This window comes from Sciurus carolinensis, chromosome 1 (assembly GCF_902686445.1).
Source record: "Sciurus carolinensis chromosome 1, mSciCar1.2, whole genome shotgun sequence".
NCBI classification, from domain to species: domain Eukaryota; kingdom Metazoa; phylum Chordata; class Mammalia; order Rodentia; family Sciuridae; genus Sciurus; species Sciurus carolinensis.
The window spans coordinates 177590317-177614604 of record NC_062213.1 but is presented as its reverse complement, the minus strand read 5'-3'; the positions used below and the strand labels follow the sequence as shown (position 1 = coordinate 177614604).

Below are 24288 nucleotides of genomic sequence, written 5' to 3'. Positions count from 1 at the left end.
AAGAAAAAGGTCTCTAATCTTCAAAGACATCCCATATTAGGAATTAACCACTGTAGGGGCTGGGTTGTGGCACAGTGGTAGAGCGCTTGCCTGGAAAGTGTGAGGCCCTGGGTTTGATCCTCAGAACCATATAGAAATAATTAAATAAAATAAAGGTCCACTGACAACCAAAAAAAATTTATTTTTAAAAAAGAATTAATCACTGTTGTGTTTATATTTATCAGTTCTGCTGAAACAAATTTTAAGTACACTATAAATTTTGCCTGAAATATAAACTGAAAAAGTGGGTCTTATTTTGTTCATAATTTGCTAAATTTTACATATTGTTAGTAATAAAGCCAAAAGTGCCCACATTGTTGGTATTTAGGGTGAAATAATAACACAAAAGATGATCATTAGACTTAGCCAGGTCACCAGTTACTTGAGCAAGAAACCTATTAGTGGAATGGTGATGACAGAATCCACTTGTATAAGAGAACAGATGGTGGTAAATTTAAAAACAGCATGGGCAGCTCTGAGGAATCTGGTTATGGAAATCTGGTTAAAGAAATGTCAGGCCCTCATTACCTCACCTCATTCCAAAAGCTTCCTAGCTAACCTCTAGACTCTGATTTCTCATCATCCCTCCCTGCTAATCACCTCAGTCCACACATACACTCCAAGAAAAACCTATCAGCAAGACTCTCCTGACTTTCAGTGTCTCCTTTTCTCCCAACTAAATCTAAACTGATTTTCAACTACATTAGCCTTTATTAATCTTTCTCTAAATTCCTAGAGCAATAAAAACTTAATTGGGCATTGAACATGCTGCTTCATAGGCACAGTTGCAACATATTCTAAACTTTCTACCTTCGCCCCTCTCACTAGTGTATGGTGACCATACACTAGTACTTCTGATGTTACTTGTACCATGCCAGGTACAAATTATCTAAAAAACAACATATTAATTAGGTAAGGAATAAAAGTCATCTTTTTCTTTTTATTTTTTGGTACCAGGGATTGAACCCAGAAGCCTTCTTTTCTGAAATGCCTCACTTTATACAGGTAGCTTCTATTTTTCCTTCAAGACTCAGACTAAACATCTCATAATATACCAAGTGTGGTCAATCTCCTTTCCATCATCTATCTCCTAAACTTAATGAAATCTTGCTCCTTTGGTAGCATACAAATATCTCCAGCACAGACATTATAAAGTCCTACAATTTGAAGCCTTGCAAGGTTGAATTATAAGAATTGTAATTATCATCAATGAGACTCTCAGTTCCTGAAAGAAAGAACTTTCATGATTAAAATAATGACTGTCCAATGAAAGTAGGGGTGCACTCCTCCCCAAAGACCATAACAGTTGCTGTGAGCCAAAACACTTGTTAAGAGCTAAAACATTTTTTAAAATCAAAAGGTGAACAAGAGGACTTAATAGCATAAGGGGAGGATATTCACAGGACCAAAATCCTGGAAAAAAGCATGATACAGAGCGCAGATTGACAGGCAGCATTAAATAGGACTAGAAACAGTTATATTGGAAAAGGAGAGAAAAACAAGAAGAGAGGAGTCGGTTGTGGGAGAAAGCAGGTCATGGTAAAAAAACCTATGTCAGAAGTTCTTAAATCTATGATGATATCTGTCACTAAAAAGAATTTCCATGAGGAATTTCTTTTACATAAAATTAAAGGGTAAGACTCATCAAGATATAACAACTCAAAACTAAGTTATGAGATGGAGGTAAAGGAGGGAGCTCTAATCCCATTTTATTAAACACCACCATTGATAAAATCCCCCACACACTTTTTAGCTACTTTTATCACAACGCTCTGGCTTCACTCTGCAATTTTCCTAATTCCCAAGAAGTAGTAAAGGCTTACTGAGAAAAGTTTTCAAGTTCCAACAGTATCAAAAAGGGAGGAGAATGGTACAGATATTGTCACCCTACATGGAGTAGGAGGAAGACACCAAAGAAAATAAAAGGAATAATAATGATAAGGGTAATGATGTTGTGACCCCAATATTACTAAATCTTCCCACTCCATTCCTGGCATTTAGTATTCCACCTTAAGACTTGGCAGCATATGGAAAACTGAGCAACTGAGAACTCTAAAGAAATCCTTGTAATTACCACAGCGTTGATTATTATATACTTCTGATCATGTTCATCTCTGGGGGTCACTATGTGCTATCACTCTGTTATAGCATCTCAGCACCCAAGGCAACTAGAAACAGTGGCTGTGGCAAAGATCACTAACTGCCATGTAATACACCTATTTTACTTTCTTTCTTAGGAGCACAACCCAATTTTATTCAGGATGGCATTGCACCTTTTGTCCTTCTTGCTTGATGGAATGTAAATACAACAACTATTGTTCCACAGCCATCTTGGATCATTAGGTGATCTTGAGAATGGAAGCCACACACTGAGAATATGGAAGTAGAAAAAAGGAATCTGGTTCCCTAGAAAACCTGGAATGGACCCACCATTTGACCCAGCTATCCCACTCCTCGGCCTATACCCAAAGGACTTAAAATCAGCATACTACAAAGATACAGCCATATCAATGTTCATAGCTGCTCAATTCACAACAGCCAGACTGTGGAACCAACCTAGATGTCCTTCAACTGATGAATGGATAAAGAAACTGTGATATATATATATATATACATATATATATATATATATATAATGGAATATTACTCAGCTATAAAGAATAATAAAATTATGGCATTTGCAGGCAAATGGATGAAATTGGAGAATATCATGCTAAGTGAGATAAGCCAATCTCAAACATCCAAAAGGTGAATGATCTCGCTGATAAGCGGATGATGACACATAATGGGGGGTGGGAGGGGGACAAGAATGGAGGAAGGAGGGACTGTATAGAGGGAAAAGAGGGGTGGGAGGGGTGGGGGGGAGGAAAAAATAACAGAATGAATCAAACACCATTACCCTATGTAAAAGTATGATTACACAAATGGTATGCTGTTACTCCATGTACTAACAGAAACAACATGTATCCCATTTGTTTACAATAAAAATAAATTAAAAAAAAAAAGAAAGAAGGAATGGGGGTCCCTAATTTTTTTGTGTGTGAAACTGCCATCCCAGCTCTAGATAACTTATCTTTCAGACTTTTTATGTGTCTACCAGCAGATGAATGATTTGGGGATAGGGCAGTGGAGCAATACAAGTAACAAAACCTAAAATAAGGCACTATCCTAACGAGGAGTTAACAAGTTAATGAATTCTGATACTGCAGGTTGAAAAACTGGTGACAAAAGATGTAAGTTGACTGTCACCTGTGGAATTAAGAAGGTAAACCACAGGGCAACTGAGATTACCACAAAAAAAATATGTAGGAAAAACTTAAGAATGTGTTGGCTCCTTCGTGTCACTAAGGCAAACTCCTAGAAGAGAAATAAATTTTCACTAGTACAAGCAAAGAGAGAGAAAATACAGGTTTTCTTACTAAGTAAGGTATTCCCTGTCTATGGCCTGCAATTTAAGCCAAGAGTCCTATAATTTGAAACCTTACAAGGTTGAATAAACACAAACTGCTTCTGAAGTCCAAAATGAAGTAGTTAAGTGTACCTACACAACTGCTGCTTTAGCAAAAAAGAATGCTGCCTTGCCACACAAAGGCAATGTTGTATGAGTTGTCTTTCCACCCCAAGATTATTGTTCCAAATGTCCTAACCAGAGCCACCATTCCCTCCAGAGCTAAAGAGGTCAATGAAGAACTTAATGGAGGAAAATACAGTCTTTTTATTTTTACTAACTTATAACCAAAATTTAGTGCTTCCTTTAATTATGAAACAATGTATCACAGTAACATGAGCAGTACTTGTGACTTTGCCACCAAGAAAAATCATAAATATATTTATAACAAATGTTGCAGAAATCTCAGTTTTATTTATATTCGGCAACTATTTCAAAATTATGCCACTTTCTTAGACTTGCCACTGGATCTTTTGTTCAATGTGATAATTTAAAAGCATACATATTATGATACAAAGTTAATATTCTGATTATTAATCAAAGTTAATACTTGATTATTTTGTATATCAATATGATTGATTTCCTTTGTACTCTTTAACCTTTAAAAAAAATAATAAACTGTGAACATCATTCTGAGAAGGGTTTTACAAACTACTGAAGCGGTCCCCCTGTCCCAAAATAAGGAATTCCTGAAATTAAAACAGCACAAAGAACAGAGCCTTCGCACTAAAATACTCTGGCTGGTGAGATGGATTCTAAGCAGAATTCTATCAGAACTATAAAGAAGAACCAACCCTAGCCTTCTTCAGATTATTCCAGGAAATTGAAAGGGGAAGAACATTCCCAAACACATTTTATGAAGTCAGTATAACCCTGATAATAAAACCAGACAAAGACCCATCTAGGAAAGAAAACTACAGACCAATATCTCCCTGATGAATATAGATATCAAAATCTTTAATAAAATATTAGCAAACTATATTCAAAAATTTATTAAGAAGATAATATACCATGATCACGTGGGAACCACTTGCGTATGGTTCAACATACGCGAATCAATAAATGTAATTCACCACCTAAACAGAATTAAGAACAAGAATCATATGATCATCTCAATGGATGCAGAAAAGACTTTTGATAAAATACAACAACCTTTCATGTTAAAAACACTGGAGGAACAGAGATAGAAGGAACTTACCTCAATATTATAAAGGCTATATACGACAAACCCATAGTAACACCATAATGAATGGAGAAAAATTGAAAGCTTTTCCTCTAAAATCAGGATGAAAATAAGGATGCCCACTCTCGTCACTTCTATTCACTATAGTTCTTGAAACTCTATCCAGGGCAATCAGGCAAGAGAAGGAAATTAAAGGCATACAAATTGGAAAAGAAGTCAAACGATCACTATTTGCTGATGACATGATCCTGTATCTAACAAAACCCAAAAAATTCCACCAAGACTTGTAGAGCTGATAAAATGAATTTAGAAAAGTAACAGGATAAAGATAAACACTCATAAATCAATAGCTTTTCTATACTCTGACAGTGATTCAACTGAGAAAGAAATCAGGAAAACCATCCCCTTCACAATGGCCTCCAAGAAATAAAGTACCTGGTAATTAATCTAACCAAAAAGGTGGAAGAACTCTCCTATGAAAAGTATACAACACCGGAGAAAGAAAATGAAGAGAACTTCAGAGGATGGAAAGACTCCCTGTTCTTGGACAGGCAGAATTAATATAAATTCCTTTTCTTTTTTTTTTTTTTTTTTTAAATATGCAATGCTGGTTTCCTTTACTTCAAAACAAAGCACAGCTTGACTAAAACTTACTAAATCAAATCATATACATTTTTCTGTTTTTCAGTATTATTTTATGCTGTATGTAGGCAGAGGTTATTTACTCCATTGGTGTTTTGTTTTTTGTACCAGAGACTGAACTCAGAGGCACTCAACCACTGAGCCACATCCCCAGTCCTACTTTGTATTTTATTTAGAGACAGGGTCTCACTGAGTTGCTTAGTGCCTTGCCATTGCTGAGGCTGGCTTTGAACTCACAATCCTCCTGCCTCAGCTGAGCTGCTGGGATTACAAGGGGGCACCACCATGCCTGGCTATCTTCTTGGTTTTAAGATTACAAACCAGAGCTGATTTGTCAATATCAGCTACCAGAAACGAGGCAGCAAAAAAACTTTAAAATAAATCTAACCTCTCTGGTCATTCTAAACATCAGGGTCATCAATATCAAGAGGAGGGAAAAGAGGAAACAGATGGACAGGAATTCATCTAGGGCACTAACACGTGAGCTTCTCTGGGAAAGCTCATGCTAAAATATCTCTGTGTGTTCCTTAGCATATTCCAAACATACAGATCAAATCAGTAATAAAAGGCTTACTTAAGGGAGAAGCCTAACAAAAAGGAAAATAAGCAAGAAAAATGAATACATATAGAAAAAGATAAAAGAAAGCAATCTCAGGTAGAAGATGATAAATGTCAACAGAAACTACTTCAAGTGCTACTGCAACTGTGTCCCAAGCTATATACATTTACGCACCCAAAAAAATTCAACCCTCTAATAAATATTATGTAGTTCAGAAATGGTCTCATCTTAACAAACCCAAATAAACATCAAATTAATTTTGCTTTGACAAAGTCAAATTATAAAAAGTTTATTGCTACATTATGTAAAAGAAGTAGTAAATCATGTGTATATACATATTTACTTATCCACATAAAATAAAGCAAATGTTCAAGCAAAGTATTTACTCATACTGAGTCTGTACTTGGAAATAAAATGCAGGTATACCTCAGGATTCCAATTCATCTTATCCAAAAAGAAAGTTAAATTTTTAAGATTCTACTGTTTGACAGAAATTATGCCCATCACTATCTGAACTCTCACCCTTACTATCCAAGACTCCAGAAATGAGCAGATATGCACAACCTGGTATCCCTCATTATACAGACTCTTACCATCAAACTCAGTATATAAAAACAATAGATTCAGACTGCAAAGAATACTTGTGACTCTTAAAGAAATTTTTAATATAATTTTACACGATTTATGAAACTTCTTGGTGCTTTTTAGGAACATGAAGGTAATTTCTACCAAAAATCACATAAACACTGGCTGCAAAACAGATCTTAAAAAACATCTTTTTATACCATCCTTCTCAGGAGTCTGTTGGAACAAGTGTGAGAGTTATGAAGTTGCTGCCCCTTTATCTCCAAACTGAAACACCCCTCACCTCATTCTGCTTTGTGATGTTGGAGCTAGGATACTCTGCAAATGACACTTTGGCTTTGCCAAATGGCTTCCTATAAACAGACTGCAAGCCTAGAAGAGTAGGAAAATACTTGTACCTTCCTGTCTATTCTCTGGGATTCATAAGAGCAATTCCCTAGTAAAGGCTTCTTCATGCCTGCAGCAGCAGGTCTTTCCCATGGCTGGAGGTAAATCTAGTCTGCAGTGTTTCCAACACATGCAGAACTAGTTTCATCATTTACTACTCAGAAACACCAGCATCCCCTTCTTAGAGGCCTGGGTCTCAACATTTCATAGGTCCCCTCTTCTAAGCTCAAATACCAGCACTAGCCATGTAGCAGCTTATCCTCACAGGTCTAAGTCTCAGTTCAACAGGGACTTTGCTCCAAGTTTCTAAGTAGCCCCCCTGCTCTGGGTTCTATGGGTAGTAGCTGGCACCCTATGTGTCTATCTCTCCCCTACTCCCACCCCTGGCACAAGGGACTAAACACAGAGGTGCTCTACCACTTAGCTACATCCCTAGCCATTTTATTTTTTATTCTGGAACAGCATTCACCAAGCTGCTGAAGCTAGCTTTGAATTTGCGATTCGCATCCCTTAGCCTCCCCAGTAGCTGGAATTATAAGACGGCACCACTGCACTCAGTCTATTGTGTCCATCTTCTTGATACCTTAGAGTCTTATTTTATTCTATTACCTAGTTAACAACTTTATATCTAGTTAACAAATCTATTAAAGTATCCCTGTTCAAATAACTGGTATGAGTTCTGCCTTCCAAAAGAACCCTGACTGATAGAAGAAAATAGTCTCATTATATATACAGAATATGATGTTGTTACTGCAACTTTAATTAAAATGTAATTTTACATATATTAGCAAGTAAAGAAGAGCAAAGTGTTGATAAGAGCAGTCTGGTTAAAATTAAAAGTATATCTAGACATTGCTGCAAATTTTTTATAAACATTCTTTTAAAGAAATTCACATATAATATATTGGTATATAATATATTGGTAGATATTGGTATACAATTATATATGAAGATATTTTAAAAGGCTTTGTTTCCAAATTTTCTACAATAAAGTATTACTTCTTTTTAGTTGTAAATGGACACAATATCTTTTTATGTACTTAATTTTTCATGATGCTGAGGAATGAACCCAGTGCCTCACATGTGTGAGATAGCACTCTAACACTAAGCTACAGCCCCAGTCCCAAAGTATTACTTTTTAATCATGAAATACAGTAAGTGTGATTTTCAAAACAATCAACATATTCAGATAAAACAAAGACCCAGTATCATCTATAAAAGGCAATATTTGTTTACCCTAAATATTTAAGGGGACAGAGGGAGAGTCTTAATCTATTTATTAACTATCCTAACCCAAAAATTAAAAAAAAAAAATTCACATATTTTTACTCCACTCCCTACCTTCACTTACACATAAATTGTCTACTTCCCCTCATACCTGTGCTTATAAACCCCTACCTGCCCACCCATATATCCATTTCTTCCCCACCAACACGTACTTCCTGTCTTGAGGCTGGCTACTTCATAGATAAAACAAGTAGTATTCATAAACATATACACAGAAGTATACACAAGAGAGGTAAGGCAAACAAGCAGTATTTTTCAGAGGGTATGATTTACTTTTAAGAGTTCTGGTTCTCTTATTTGGGTAGTACAGCTGGTGGAGGGGAAGCACTTCTGGCAATTGTGGGGAAAGTAGATTAGCATTTATTGTGGTTTTAAGTTATCCTGTTTTACTCGCTTCTACTGCCAAAAAAAAAAAAAAGTCTTTTTTTCCCTCTTATCTCAAACCAATATTGGCTTCCACCTAGAAAAACAAATGACAATAGTCTTCTATACATACATCTAAGAATGGAATTTTCTGCTTCAGAGATGAACCATATAGAATATTACAGAAATGAAAGACATACCTAAGGATACAAAATACTATGATTCACACAGTATTGGGTTTCTTGGTTTATCAATTAAGTGCCAATAATTCTAATTGTACAATATTGTGCATAGGAATTGCAGCACAAAGAGCAAATTACAAAATAACTCATAGTATCTCTTCTATCGACCTTTCCAGTTCTACAATTTTATCGAGCAAAGAAGTCAGTCATATATTATTCCTCAACCAATGCCATACACAGGCTCAACCTAAACATAAATACTCAGATAAAGGATTTAAATTTTCAGTCAATGGCCTTAAAACAGGATTGTTTCAGCATACTCCACTACTAAAATATCTTTAAGGAAATTTAGTTAGTGGAAGATTGAAGTTTACAAAATGTCCTGATGTAATATTATCAAAAGTTTTAAATATTCAAAAAGAGGGTAAAAAGACTCCTCCCATCATAATAAGGAGAAATCAACACTGTCAAATTAGTTCTAGAGCAGTTTTAGACAGTGTTTTGTTTTTTTTTTTAATTCTTTTCAGAGCTATATAGGTGGCAGAGGGTGAGTTAAGTAGAGAAGGAATCAACATTGTAAGATAAAAAAAAAAAATGCATTCTCATGGAAAGAAATGCCATAATGGCATAAAGTTTACCTTCTCAGGAAGAGGATAATGGTCTTTACCTGCTGAAAATTCAAGTACATAAAAATTAAAGGACAATTTCACTGCTCATTTTTCTTTTGTGGAATTCTAGGACACCAGACTCTCCTTCAAATTTAAGGATTCCTTGACTTTATATTCATGGTTCTAGTAATTTTATATCCCTCCTCTCTCTCCTCCTGCCTCCATATTAGGACAATTTCAACTCTTCATCACTTAGGCTGTTCCAGGCACACTGGCCTCCTCAATGTTCCTCAAACACAGAGAGCAGACTTCTGCCTTAGCACTTCCTGGATTTCCTTTGCCCAGAATGTTCATCATCCACGTACCAGTATACAGCTCATTCCGTTACTTGGCCCTTCATTCAAATGTTACCTTTTCAGTGAAGCTTTCTCTGGCTAACCTGTTTCAGTAACATATACCCTATATGTCTTATTCCCATTCTCCATTTCAATTTTCTTCTTAGCCCTTATTACTTTCACTACCTAGCAGATTCTTCTTATTTTTTTTAATTATACCTTCACCAGGATGCATACTCCATGAATATATGATTTTTAACTGTTATGTTAGGATAGTGGCTAATTAGGTATTAGGTGCTCAATATGCTAAATGAATAAATAATACAGCTGACTTTGGCAATACCACATGGAACTAACAGGCAATACCACATGGATGATAACAGGTGCTATCATCAACACTTCACATTCAATCTGTAAGATTTCAATTAGCATAATAGGTCTAGGTTATTTTTCAGTGTCTCAGTACTTCAGAGGCTACTATGACAGAACATGAATGTCTACACAAGCAAAAGAGTCCCATATTTGTCTGCTTTATCCATGAATTTCACAAAAGTTTTAATTTATAGAAAGAATTTGGTAATTCAAAAAATCTAAAACTACTTAGTGGCAACTTAATTCCTACATTTTTACATATTACTTGTTTTACTGATTGTGAATGATGGCAATTCAGATATTTGCACCACTCCTCAGAAAGAATTAAAACTGGCGTCTTGAGTCTTATTTAATTTATAATGAAGTTAGTCAAAATTCACTATCTGCTAATTTAAATGAGTAGAAAGGTTAGTTTTTTAAAGAAAAGAAACAACTAAAAAGTATAAAATATGTCATTTTACATACAAGATCATCAATTTACTAAATTCATTTAGTTCGCTAAATGGAGATTAAGAGATACAAATCTCATTACCAAAAAAATCTCTGAGAGCAAAAATATGTCTATACTCCATCAAATTGCATGACTTGACAAAACAAACTACAATATTTTATTCTGAGACATAGCTTGAAATTCATTGTACTATGCCTTGACCAGCCTAATTTTTAAAGTACTGGGTGTTCCAATAAAGAAAAGAGCACTCACCTTAATGAAGTTACAGATGGACAAGTCTGTCCATACAAACCCATCTGGCCACAAAGAGAATCTAAAAAGTAAATAAGAGTTAATTATTACATGTTCCAAAGTAAGTTAAACTATAAATTACACTACAATTCTAATTAAAACATTCTGAAAAAAGAAATAAAAGACTAAAAGAATCGTCATTATCAGAATACAAAACCACATGAATGAAAAATGTTATAGATAAGAAGGATTACACTGAGGAAGACACACATACCAGAAATGTAACAGCAATAAACATACTCAAACTGTGACATGCAAAAGCCTCCTCATAAAATTTAACAAATAGTTATGTTTATAGACTAAAGAGTGTGTGTCCAAACTGTTTAGGAATCCTAGGCATTCCAGAGGGTACCTAAAAGCATCATAGAGTTGAGCATGCAGGTCTCTACTACTACATTAATTGTACTCCCCCAAATACACAGATCTACTCTTCGATGAAAGCAGTGCTACCATTATTGGTTTTATATACTGAACTTCACTAAGACATCATCTGAAGTAATAGTTCCATTGCTTTAATTTAAACAACAACAACAAAAAAAAGAGTAGCACTGGAACAGGAGTTTTAAATAAGTTCTAGGTTTAAATTCTAACTGTAACCTATTGAGACTTGAAGAATTTCTACAACTTCAATGAACCTCAGTTACTTCACCTAAAACTTAAGAGATAATACCACCTACGCATCTTTATTTATCACTGTGGGTTTGTTGGAATTGGTTTAACTGTATACATATGCATACACTGGACAAGAGGTAGAGACTATGAGCAATTAAAAAGAGCATGTTTAATAAGAAGGGATTAGCTGCTACTCCCAGTTCTAGCCAAATGTTGCTAGGCAAGAATATGTTGGATACAATATTTTAAGAACTTCCAATTTTTCAAAGGAAGAAATTCAAAATCTTATTTGAAATATCTTGATTTTTGTTGTCTACATACTATGTGGATCAAACAGAACACTGGATATTGTTCTAAATTCATAACCTTTGCTTTTGAGACTGAATAAATTCCCAGCAACTAGTTGTCCCTGTATACTCTTAAGAGAGACAGATGATACATTTCTATTTCTGCTAGAATGACAAGATGGATGGACTGGTCAATATATCCACTGAAAACAACCAAGTAGCTGGAGAACATATTTTTAAAAACTTTAAAAGGGAATCAAAAGCCTGACAGAGAAAAGGTATGAGCTGAAGTCAAAAATTGAGAAAGAGGAAAACTAGGAAGGTATACAGAGTACTAAAACCAGTTTCTTTCACCTCTGTCATACCTTTTGAATTCTAACCTGCAATTCTAAGACCTCTTGGGGCCAGGTATAAGAAGCAAAGTCTTCAAGTCTTCAAAGTTCAAGTCTTACCCAAGAAAACTTCGAAGAATGCTGCTTTTGTACCCCTGGCACTAAGTGCTGGCAAGATGATGGGGCTACTACAGCAACGTAGTGGTATCTCCCTGATAGTTAACAATCCCAAGTTAAACCTCCTCTAGATTTTTGGTTTTAAAGGTAGTTTAGGGCAACTGTAGAATAGGTGTATCCCCCACCAAATCAAATGCAGATTCTAGGGAAACTCACCCTTGCTGTAGCCTAGAATAATTCCCACAAGTAGGATTCCAAAATAAATGTGAATAAATGAACTCACAAACAAAACTCACAAAATTCAGGAATGAGTCACACACAGCAAGATACAGAAGAAACACAAGTTAGTATATTCAAAATCAAAAAGATTCCAGGTATAGAAATTACTACAAACCTTTCTCTACTGTTTTACTTTATAGGTGATTTGCCTTGGCCTGTATTTTAATTGCCTACATGCAGATTAATCTTTCATCTCAAATAGGGATGAACCTCCTGATCTCCAAACGTAAATCTATATAGCATTCCCTCTTGAAAACACTAAATTTATTTAAAACGAAATTCATCATCTTCCCTGATATACTTCCTATCCTGATAAAACATAACAGCCTTTTCATCTAAGAATGGCTTTCAGGTTTCTTTTTCTTTCTCTCTCTCTCTCTTTTTGTTTTGTTTTGTTTTGTTTTGTTTTGTTTTGTTTTGTTTTGTTTTGTTGGGGTTCTTGACATTTTTTTTCCCTTTGTTAGAGCAGAACACCCATTTTCAACTCTTGGTTTCCATAAGAATGAACTTCTCTAAACACTCTTGGCCTATTAGACTACTCTTACCCAAAGAGGTATGTATTATGGTAAGTGGGCATAACTAACTTAAAAGACATGAACACGCAGGAGTCAGTCTCCTTTTCCCTTTCCATTCAGGATTCTATAAGACTGTGATTTCGGTATATTTGCTCTGCTGACACAAAACATCCTCTAGGGTAGGCTATCCCATAAGCAGGTGAGGATAAGAGGCTGTGAAGTTAGCTAAATCATTTGGCTATTAAATCTAAGTCACATTCTACAATATCAGTTTTATCAAAAACAAAAGGAACCAGATGTGATGGCACATAGTCTCCCAGAGACTCAGGAGGCTGAGGAAGGAGAGTCACAAGTTCAACTCAGGCCCTAAGCAACTGAGCAAGATATTATCTCAAAATAAAAAATAAAAAAAGAGCTGGGAATGTCATTCAGTGTTTAAGCACTGAACGGGCTCATTTCCCAGTACTTGAAAATAAAAAGGGGGAAAAGGGGAAGCACAGATACAGCTCAGTGGTAGAGCACTTGCCTAGCAAATACAGGCCCTGAGTTTGATCTCTGGCACATTTTTCTTGTTTTTGTTTTTTTAAAAAAGTCAACTCAATCAAAAGTTATGAACAGAGTTACCATAAGACTCAGCAATTCTACTTACAGGAATGCATACACATACACACGTACAGGACAATTCACATGTTAATACAAAAACTTGCATAAATACGCAATATTTGGCTATTCATAATAACCAAAAGGTGGTATAACCCAAATGACCATCAAATGATGAATGAATAAATGTAGGTTATCTATATAATATCAATACAATCTTATTCAGCCACAAAAAAGAAAGAAGTACTATTACCTACTACAACACAGACGAACCTTGAAAACCTTCTGCTAGATGGAAAGATCTCCTACATTCTTGAATAGGCAGAATTAATACTGTCAAAATGTCCATATTACCAAGAGCACTGTAAGGTTTAATGCAATTCCTGTTAAAATTTCAATGACATTCTTCATAGAAGTAGAGAAAGCTCTCATGAAATTCACTTGGAAAAATAAAAAGACACAGAATAACCAAAGCAATCCTTAGCGAGAAAAGTGAAGCAGGAGGCATCACAATACCAGACCTTAAATTATACTACCGACCTACAGTAACAAAAATGGCATGATATTGGCACCAAAACGACATGAATAACAGAATAGAAGACACAAAAACAAACCCACATAAATACAGTTATCTCATACTAGACAAGGGCACCATAAACATACACTGGAGAAAAGATAAGTCTCTTCAACAAATGGTACTGGGAACTGGAAATCCATACGTAGTAAGATGAAATTAGACCTCTATCTCTCACCCTGCACAAAACTCAACTCAAAGTGAATCAAGGACCTAGGCACCAGTGGTGGCTCTGTACCTACCAGAAGAAAAAGAAGGCCCAACTCTCCATCAGGTCAGTCTAGAACTGAGTTCCTTAACAAGACTCCTAAAGCACAAGAAGTAAAATAAAGACTCAATAAATGGGATGGTATCAAACTAAAAAGCTTCTTCACAGCAAAGGAAAGAAACAATCAAGTAAAAGTGATCTTATACACTGAGCTCCCCAAAACATCATACCCCTTAGAATCAATTACCATTTACTACTAATTCCAGATCCTGGTTAATCTAGATCTTTCTAATCCCCTCTAGCCTGAATGCCTTAGTTTCAGATTTTTCCATTTTTCATCTAGATTTACTGTCTCTAAACGGCATCCTGAGTCTCAAACTTGCTGAGTAAAGAAAAACAAACATGTCAATCTTTCTCCTTAAAAGGCAACTGACCAGCAACATTAAAATCTCATAAAAGGTTAAGGTTCACACCAAAGTCAGTATATCTCATTAGTATCCTCCAAGCTACAAACTCAAGTCTCTGTGGCACCACCTTCAGCTGATCATATTAACTTATTCAATTACATCCACAACTAATATAGTTTTAGTAGCATTTTCTCCAAATCCCTTCAAAATCACTATACATCATGAAAGTTTGCACAGAATGGCACAGAATTAAGGGCAGTAAAAGTCAGTCATCCAGTATCATGCTAAGTTAAACAAGCTAGACCCAAAAAACCAAAGGTGGAATGTTCTCTCTGAAATGTGGATGCTAACCCAAAACAAGGGAGGGTAGGGAACAGAAGTATAGAAGTTCACTGGATTAGACGAAGGGGAATGAAGGGAAGAAAGGGGGAATGGGAATAGGAAAGACAGTAGAATGAATTGAACATTACTTTCCTATGATCATATATGAATACACAACCAGTGTAACTCCACATCATATCAACCATAAGTGGGACTGAAATTGTAATGGGTTATACCCCCATGTATGTATAAAATGAAAAAAATACACCTTACTGTCATGTATATCTAAAAACAACAAAATTTTTTTTTAAAGTTAGTCATCCAGTAACAAGTATGCTCCAATACATGCTATACTGCACTATATTTCATTACCAACAGAAGAATGTAGAATTCCTTTAAATCAAAAGTATATTAAACTAAGTTACGAAGTATACAGATTTAGGAAGCAGCTGTTATAACAAACAGTTGTATAATAATGCATTATTTGGGGGGCAGGAGATGAAACTGGACTATTTTCAAAAAGTTCCCAAGTAATTCTTAAAAGGGCTCTCATCTCTCCCATCCAGAGATATAATGCTTTATAATTTACAATAAAATTAAAACAGTGATGACTTTTAAATCTAAAGACCAACCCTGGAATTTCAACAGTTTCTGTGTGACTTCAGATATATTGTTAACCTCTCTGAGGCTTACTTTCCTCTGCTCTAAAAAAAGAAAACTTCATGCCTCAGGTACTATAATAGTAACTGAGAAAATATCAGCATAATATCAAAGGTGAGAAGAGTTTGTTGAAAAAAAAAAAAAAAAAAAAAAAAACACCACTGCCCTAGAGGTCAAAAGACTATTCCTTCTTTTGGAAACTTCTGAATTGAGCCCTTTCTTTCAAAAGATTTTAAAAGTATATAACTCACTAAGATCCATGAAAGAACAACCTCTTTGATAAAGATTATTTTAACATAATTTTTATATCATTAGTCACAGATAATCATTAAAGCAGCCATGGAAATAACCTGTGCTTTAATCAGCCAGAATAAAAGAAATCTACCAGAAAAAGTGGTACAAGAAAAGAATTCTGATGCATGAGTAGCAGCAATGAGTTGCCCATCCCAGCTACACTAGCTAAACCTGAAAGCAATGGTGCAGCTTGAGCTAAGAAGTCATCTGCTTTCAGACAACTTAAATTTGTGAGAATCCATCATGGGAATATTAGAAGAGAGGTCAAATTGAGGAATTTATTTTAAGAAATAATCAGGCTTGAGAAAATTGTACTTCTGACAGCAGCAAGTGATCTAAAAGGCTTTATAAAGTACATATCACGATGGATATAAACTGAAAAAAGAATACTAGTTTTTAAGACAGTTACACTACCACAGAGAGTGGGTTTTGTGGAATAGTAAGGGTAAAACTTAGACTGCAAGAGGGTTAAGAATCAAGAGTAAGAGAAAAGTTAAGCCACGAACTACATGAAGTGAAAGGAAATGGAAAGTGCAACAAAGCCAATCAGTCAGAAACACATAGATTAAGATGTCAGGAAAAGCTGTATGGCTTTGTCCTCCACCTTTCTCTTCTAGGCAGACACCATCCTACTCCCCTCAGCCTCTGGTCAGCTGTCTTCCTCAGACCAAACGCCATACCTTCAATTAAGTTGTACAGTTCTGATGGAGAGAGATTAGAAATAGAAGTAGAAACTGCTAATCTGTAACTATGAAGACCATGTAGGAAGATTTGGGAATGGATAATGAAGGAGATGATGAATCACTTACTCTACCAAATGTTAATGCAGCAATATTTTTAAATGTCATTCAGCGGTGTACCCATCACAAGGATGACTCTCCTCTTCCTGAGGATGACGAGAATAAACAAAAGTGAAAAGATAATATCCCCTTTTTGGACCAAGAATTCCTGAAAGTTGACCAAAGGACGCTTTTTTAATTGATTCTGGCTGCAAACTACTTAAGACATCAAAGGTTTGCTGGATGTTACACGTTAAGACTTTTGCCAATATGATAGAGAGGAAAACTTCAACATCAAAAATTCTATTTTAGAGGAGAAATCCCAGGTACACAAAGAGAACTAGTGGTGTGAAAAGAAGTAATACAAGCCTGAACAAGAATGTTCACAGCAGCATTAATTCATAAGAGCAAAAAAATGGAAAGAATCCAAATGCCCATCAACTGACGGATAGATAAATGTGTTGTATTTATGCAATGGAATACTATGACAATTAAAAAAGAATGATCTGTGCTACAACACATGTGACCCTCGAAAACATTATGCTAAGTGAAAGAAACAAAACACTACAAATTGTGTGATTCCATTTACATCAAATGTCCATAACAGACTAATTTATATTAGTAATTAGACTGCAGATGAGGCTGGATTTAAATTAAATAGTTTCTTAGGGTCAGCAGAGGAGGAGGAGAAATAAAAAGTGAATAGGGATTCACTGCTAGGGAGTATGGGGTTTCTATTAGAGGAGAGGAAAATATTCTAAAATTAGATTGTAGTAATGGTTGCACAATCCTGTGAATATATTTTTAAAAAATACTGAATTTTACAATTTAAATAGGTAACTGTATGGTATGTGAAATACATCTCAACAAAGCTGTTAGAAAAAATAAGTTCAGAACCACCACACAGAAGCATTCTTATTTATCAGGTTCCTGCCTGTTCTCTCATTAGTGCCACAAGATTCATTCCCAAGCCCCAAAGCTGGAACACGAAGGGGAAAGGAAAAGTAAAGACTTTGCCAGAAAGCAACTCTAAAATTAGCAATTATTTTCAAACTGATAGTCCCTTGAGCCATTCAGTAGAGTCTGTTTTCTGGTAGCCTCTACTATTTCCAAACCATACTATTTACTCACTGAATATGTTTAACAAAGATACATGTACAATTCATAATAAGATTCATATATCTGAAAAAATTCTAAACAAAATCACTCTATTGCTATCTAAAAATCAACTCATTAGGTTTAATCCCGCTCCTAAAACACGACCAGTGCCAGGAAGAGACAAATGGAAGATGGAAAAAAGGATGCTAATCAACAATCAGCTTCCACTTTTTAGGTTTATGTTTAAGAGTAAGAAGTGTTAAGAGCAAACTAACTTGCCTCTTTTCCCTCCATAGTTTAAAGCTAGTATCAAGAAACAGGTGGCAAATGTGGGGGAAGGGGAGATTCCTGGCCAAACATCACCGCATTGAGCCTTCTTCCAAACCCCAAACCTTACTTCCTGCAATTTATGTAAACAGATCACAGGCCACTCTCTTCAAACCAAATCATAACCCAAGCAAATAACACAGGATTCTATTTCTGGGTCTGTCATTAACTCACTGGATAATCCTGAAGCTTCAGTCTTCATACTTTGCCCAATAACTTAACCACAATATCCGGGCCCAAAATCAAATCATGAGGTCTAATAAAGAACCTTTCCCCCCCAATTTATAATTTATTTTTATGGAAAATCTGACAAATGTATGTGAAATTAAATCTATATTTTAAACTGTATGTTTAAATCATTTTTATAGAAGATGTGAAAGTCCAAAAGAATATCCATTCCAAAAATGTTAAACTCTTCCATTTTAAACAACTTTTAAAGTACTCACTAAACAAAAACAAAACAAGCTTTCAGATGGCTGAAGTGTTTTGAGGCTTTAAATCTGAGCTCAGTTATATTTAGAAAAGCAAGATGCCACTTCTCTGGATCCTGTATCTTTATCTTGGGCATTTGATTCATGTGCTTTGCCTGGTGTAATTCAAAGCAAGAGATCCTAACCATACCCCTAAAAAGTAAATTGAACCTATTAGAACTTCCTGGTTGTCAGAGGAAGAAAATGCTGTATTGCAAAAAAAAAAGAGAGAGAGAGAGAGAGAGAGAGAGAGAGAGAGAGAGAGAGAGAGAGAGATTGCTGTAGTCTCTACTAGTAGAGTTGTTTAACAAAATAAATATACCTGCCTGTTCCCAAAATCAGTATAAGAACCACTGCTGATTTCACAAGAATCATTTCTATCCTATTCCTAGAAATCCTGATTTAGGATCTGGGACAAACCCAGGAAATTTATTAATTAAAAGTTGCCCCAGCCTGGCTCAGTAACACACACCTATAACTGCAGTGACTCAGATGGCTGAGGCCACAGGCAGAAGTTCCTAGTAAGACCCATCTCAAAATAAAAAGGGCTGGAGATGTAGCTCAGTGGTAGAGTACCCCTGTTCAAGCTCCAGTACCACCCGAAAAAAAAAGTTACCTCAAGTGATTCCGACACACCAGTTAATACAGGAAATATTGGTTTAGGCAGAAAGGTTTCATATCATTTGACAATCATGCTCAATCAATAATGGCTGCCTGAAGTACTTGAGAAGGTTATGTCTACATACAACCAGAAATTAATAGTTGTCACAGCCAAGACAATGGAGAAGAAGTAACATGCAAACCATGTTATCTTGTCATCCCTGACTCAGACCACTGAATGGCTCTTTTTAAGGAGACTTTAGGAATGCAAGTCAGATCTAGATTATTTCCTTTTAACTGAAAGAAACTCCAGATAACTCGGGGAGTCAGAATAGGCCTGGTATATGAACCAGGACTCTCCAAATGTTCTTATTAAGTTGCCAGAACTATACAGAAAAAGAAAACATGATTTCTGCTCTCAAGAGGTTTATAATCTTGTTGGAGAATGAAAATGCTACATGATAATACAAACTTGCTTTTAGTTCCACTTGAGGAGGGTAATAGGAGACAGTGGGAACACTGAGAGGCCAAAACCATAATTCAGAGAATCAATTATGGATTCCTGATCAGTACAGATTAAAATGATACATTAAGAAGTATCCACCAGCAGTATTTTCCAGGGAGAAAAATGGGAAGCCATCAAGACATGACCCACTGGAGGGTAAACAATCCACTTTGTATTGTTTGAATATGCATCTGTCTCTACAGTTGGAATGCTTGCTCCTAGTGAGCCAATACATGTCAAATTAACCATCTTATCTCCCAGAATAACAAGCACATGTTCTTTTTTAAAAATATATTTTTAGTTGTAGATGAACACAATACCTTTATTTTATTTATTTACTTTTTATGTGATGCTGGAGATCGAAACCAGTGCCTTACATGTGCTAGGCAAGCCCTCTACCACTGAATCAAAACCTCAGCTCCCTAGCGTATGTTCTGCATGTAAAAAATACTCCAAAACGCTTGCTGAGTTGATGTAAAGGGAAAAAAAATCTGATACATATTTCAAAAGGAATTGTAACAGAATTCAGTGCAAATAAAGACATAAAAGACTAAATGAGTGGAAAGAGTCAAATTACAGCAAAAAGTAAGAGGAGAGGGCAACTATGGTTAGGATAAAAGAGATTTGAGAAACATAACCAAATGTAATATATGGGCCTTCCTGAAATTTGATTCAATTAAAACCCAAACGTTTTTAAACAATCAGGAATTTGATCATGAACTGGCTCTTAGATGATATCTAAGAAATACTGTAAATTTTGTTAGATCTAATGATGGCATGTGGTTACATAAGAAAATATATTTTTAGAGATACATATTGATATAAGGTTAAAAGATAGTGTCTACAATTTTCTTTAAAATAGCAAAAAGGGGGAAAAAGATATTTGAGGCACATGTGGAAAATGCTGAATCTCAATGATGTGTAAAGGGGGATTTCATATACTTTGACTATACCCAACAGGGAAGTCTTTAGGTGTTACTTGTTCAACTCTACATTGTACAATTAATTCTTTCTCAGATTTCAGGAAGCTAAGAATGACTAGTACTTCTGAGAAAACAGCCTAGGCTCAATCAGAAGAAAATGGCATTCATTTGTTAGCTCTACTAATAGGAAATCTCTCTGAATCTACTCAAAGAACTTCTTGTAAATTAATATGAGAACTGAATATGAGCCAAAGTAGTGACTCAGCTGCTAAAAAAGAAACAAAATACAGGCTTAAGCTTCACTAGAAGAACAGTATCCAGATCAAGGAGGGTAATAGTCCCACGCACTCCACACTGGTTAGTTCACATTGGAGTACTATGCTCTGTTTTGAGCACCATATGTTAACAACACTTACAAACTAGAATGCTTGCAGGGATACAAATTAGCAAGTAGAATGACTGAACAAAGTGGGTGTGTTTAGCTCAAAGAAGAAAACACTTTACAGCCTTCCATCTCTCTTCTACCATTTAGACCCATCATAATATTTTCCAGAGAATTTCAAGAGTTGTTAAAGGGCATTCAAATAAGTGAGATAGACTTTTTTTCTCTAAAAGACTTATCAAAGTGTTCAATATTCTAAAATTCTTTATGAATGTCCAAGAAAAGGATGTTCAGTATTTCCCAAACGTGACAATTTATTCATTCAACAAATATTTATGGAGTCCCAATTATTTGGCAAACACTCCTCCACATGCTGAGGATACAACAAGCATTTTAAATACCCTAGAGTATAGTTTGAGAAACAACCAACCTGGGTCTCTATGTACTTCTCTAACTTGCATCTCTTAAGTATGATTACGCTCGGCTTAAAATGCACCATCTCTAATCTTAATTCAAACACTGTCTCCTCCATGAAGCTTTCTTGATCATCATAAGCAAAATACTCTTCTCAGCAAATCCACGGCTCTTTATCTGTACCCATTCCTTGCAAACATTTTACTTTTGAAATTTTCACAATGCTGAAGGCAGTATCTTGCAATGCCCAGGTATTCAAAATATTTGCAGAAAGAATAATCATCTTTAAATATTTGAAAAGTTATCTTATGAAAGAAGGAAAGCTAGGTCTCTATTGTTCCACCAGAGAGAGAGAGAGAGAGAGAGAGAGAGAGAGATATGAAGTTATTAGAAGCAAATGTTGTCTCAATCAGAGGTAAAAAGAAACAGGCTATGTTTCACTGGTATCAGTGACTACTGGTGTTCTAAGAGTAGCCCAATCTCTGTCAGTGTTTTAGTGGGCTACCTGACTGGCTTGAATGAAGAATTAATTTAAGATTCTAGGAACTACTGTGTATCTCTTCATACTAGATTAAAGGTAACTATTGATACAAGCTACTTGTAGCAATATTAAAATTCTTAAAATTAAGATTACACATGAAATGTCCTTTCATTTATGATGATTATGATAGCATGATGAATACACAATGATGCCTACTATGTGTCATGCAGTTAGTACAGTCACACACCACATAACATTTCATATATATGATGGGAAATGGGCCCCATATCATCTAGTGACATCATAGCCATCTTAGTTTATTTAAGCATACTCTGATGTTCCCACAATGATGAAATCACCTAACAATACATTTCTCAGAACATGTCCCCTCTCATCAAGCAGTAAGACTATAGAGAGCATAAGAAGAAAAAAGAACACTGTCTCTATCCTAGAATAGTGTATATGAGATTTCTTATGCTCCCAAAGCAAAGGAGATATAAATCAGAGTGCCCACGTCATATACCTCAATAAGATCTGCTTCTTAGATGAAGAAATTTTTTAGGTCAATGATCTTCAATATTTTACAGTCAAAAAACCATCAGCTCCTCTTAAAGTTACCTATTCAAACCCCCAAATGCATTAAGTTCTCCAAAAAAGCAAACAAGTCATTCAGAATGCCTATCAAGTTAAAAACTAGTAAACAGAAGAAATCCCAGAATACCTCCATATTTCAAGGCTATCTCTGTGATGTCTCTCCCAAATTAAAAACTGTGGTCTTTGCTGGCTGGGATCTTGCTTCTCACTTGTGTCCCTAGTACTTAATACAGTGCTCAGGAAGGACACAGCAGCAAGCAAAATGATCAAGCAAATGAGAGAAATGAATGAGCACAATGTCCCTGCATTGAAAACAGTATTTTTAAAAAAAGACTAACAATTTATTTTTTCTTATTAGAGACCTGCCATGGAAGGCCAGGCATGGTGACACATACCTATATTCCCAGAGGGTAGAGAAGCTGAGGTAGGAGGATCGTGAGTTCAAAGATAGCCTCAGCAACTCAGCAAAGGCCCTAAGCAACTTAGCAAGACTCAGTCTCTAAATAAAATATAAAAAGGGCTGGGGATGTGGCTCAGAGGTTAAGTACCCCTGGTACCAAAAAAAAGAAAAAAGAAACCTGACAAGGAATGGAAGCAGATAAGTAGATCCTTAAGTCTAGTTTTCATTACAAACTAGAGTGTTAATTTTAGGTTAATAATAATTACTATAGGTAAACCTAAGGTCTTGGGTGCTCCTGAGGGACTAAAATTAATCTCCTAAAATAACCAAATTCTAATGCAAAGAAAAGCATATACTTAACACACTTACAACTTGACCCATTCGATTAACTACTAAGAAAGCAAAACACTCACTGGGCACAGTGCTATTCCCAAAGACCTGGGAGGCTGAAGCAGGGAGGATCATGAGTTCAAAGTTAGGTCCGAAGCAATGAAGCAAGAACCTCTCTAAACGGAGCTGGGCGTGGTGGCGCACACATATAATCCCAGTGGCCCAGAGACTAAGGCAGGAGGATCCCGGGTTCAAAGTCAACCTCAGCAACTTAGCAAGGCCCTATCAGCAAGACCCTGTGTCTAAATAAAATATTAAAAAGGGCTGGGGATGTGGTTAAGCCCCCCTGGGTTTGATCCTCAGAACCAAAAGAAAGCAAAACGCTCTGAGGGCATGAGGTGTTTAAACTGCTCTTCAAGTTCAAAGATACACATTTTTCCAAACTATTATCTGAGCCATAAAAATCACTTGTTTTCTTATTGTAAAAAGTAAAATAGGCTCACTGTAGAGACAAGATCAAAGGAGAAAATTTAAATTACTCAGTTATGCTTTCCTCCCACTCTTTTTTTCTATTCAGTTATAACTTCTTCATGTACTGTCAGTCTTCCCTCCACCAGGCAAAGCAACAACAGATCTCACACTGGCATAACCCAGGCTCCCTCAGTAGAACCATGTTCCAAGTATAATTTCTCAAGATCTAAATTTCATAGACATGTATTTCCATAAAATAAGACCAAATCTACTATTGAGCAATCCTTTAAAGTTTCTATTCTGATTCCCCACCATCCTCTCCAGAATTCTAAAAACAGAGAATGCAGATTCAAGTAAATATGTTTCTAATATCAAGAAATAAACCTAAATTTCACAAGAGAAAGTTGCCCCCCCCTGGTTTTCTGTCCCCTGGGTTTGTTATTACCATATGGTCTGCTCCAAGTTTTCTTGCTCTTTTGGGGTATCATTAATCTTTCCTCTTTATCTCAAAAACCTAAAGTCTATTCCTCATTAAAACTTTGTCATATTTCAACTAAGAATACAAGACTAGAAGCA

The 24288-nt window shown here is 35.7% G+C and overlaps 1 protein-coding gene and 1 pseudogene across 1 annotated transcript in view; one reads left to right on the top strand and one right to left on the bottom strand.

The window, feature by feature from the left end:
* Positions 1 to 24288, bottom strand: part of Foxj3 (forkhead box J3) — a 108841-nt gene that overhangs the window by 77105 nt on the left and 7448 nt on the right. Inside the window, 1 exon segment of the mRNA XM_047552177.1 lies at positions 10694 to 10754. Coding sequence (XP_047408133.1) covers positions 10694 to 10737 — 44 coding nt within the window. The 5' untranslated portion in view covers positions 10738 to 10754.
* LOC124964222 (S-phase kinase-associated protein 1-like) lies at positions 16064 to 17079 on the top strand (annotated as a pseudogene).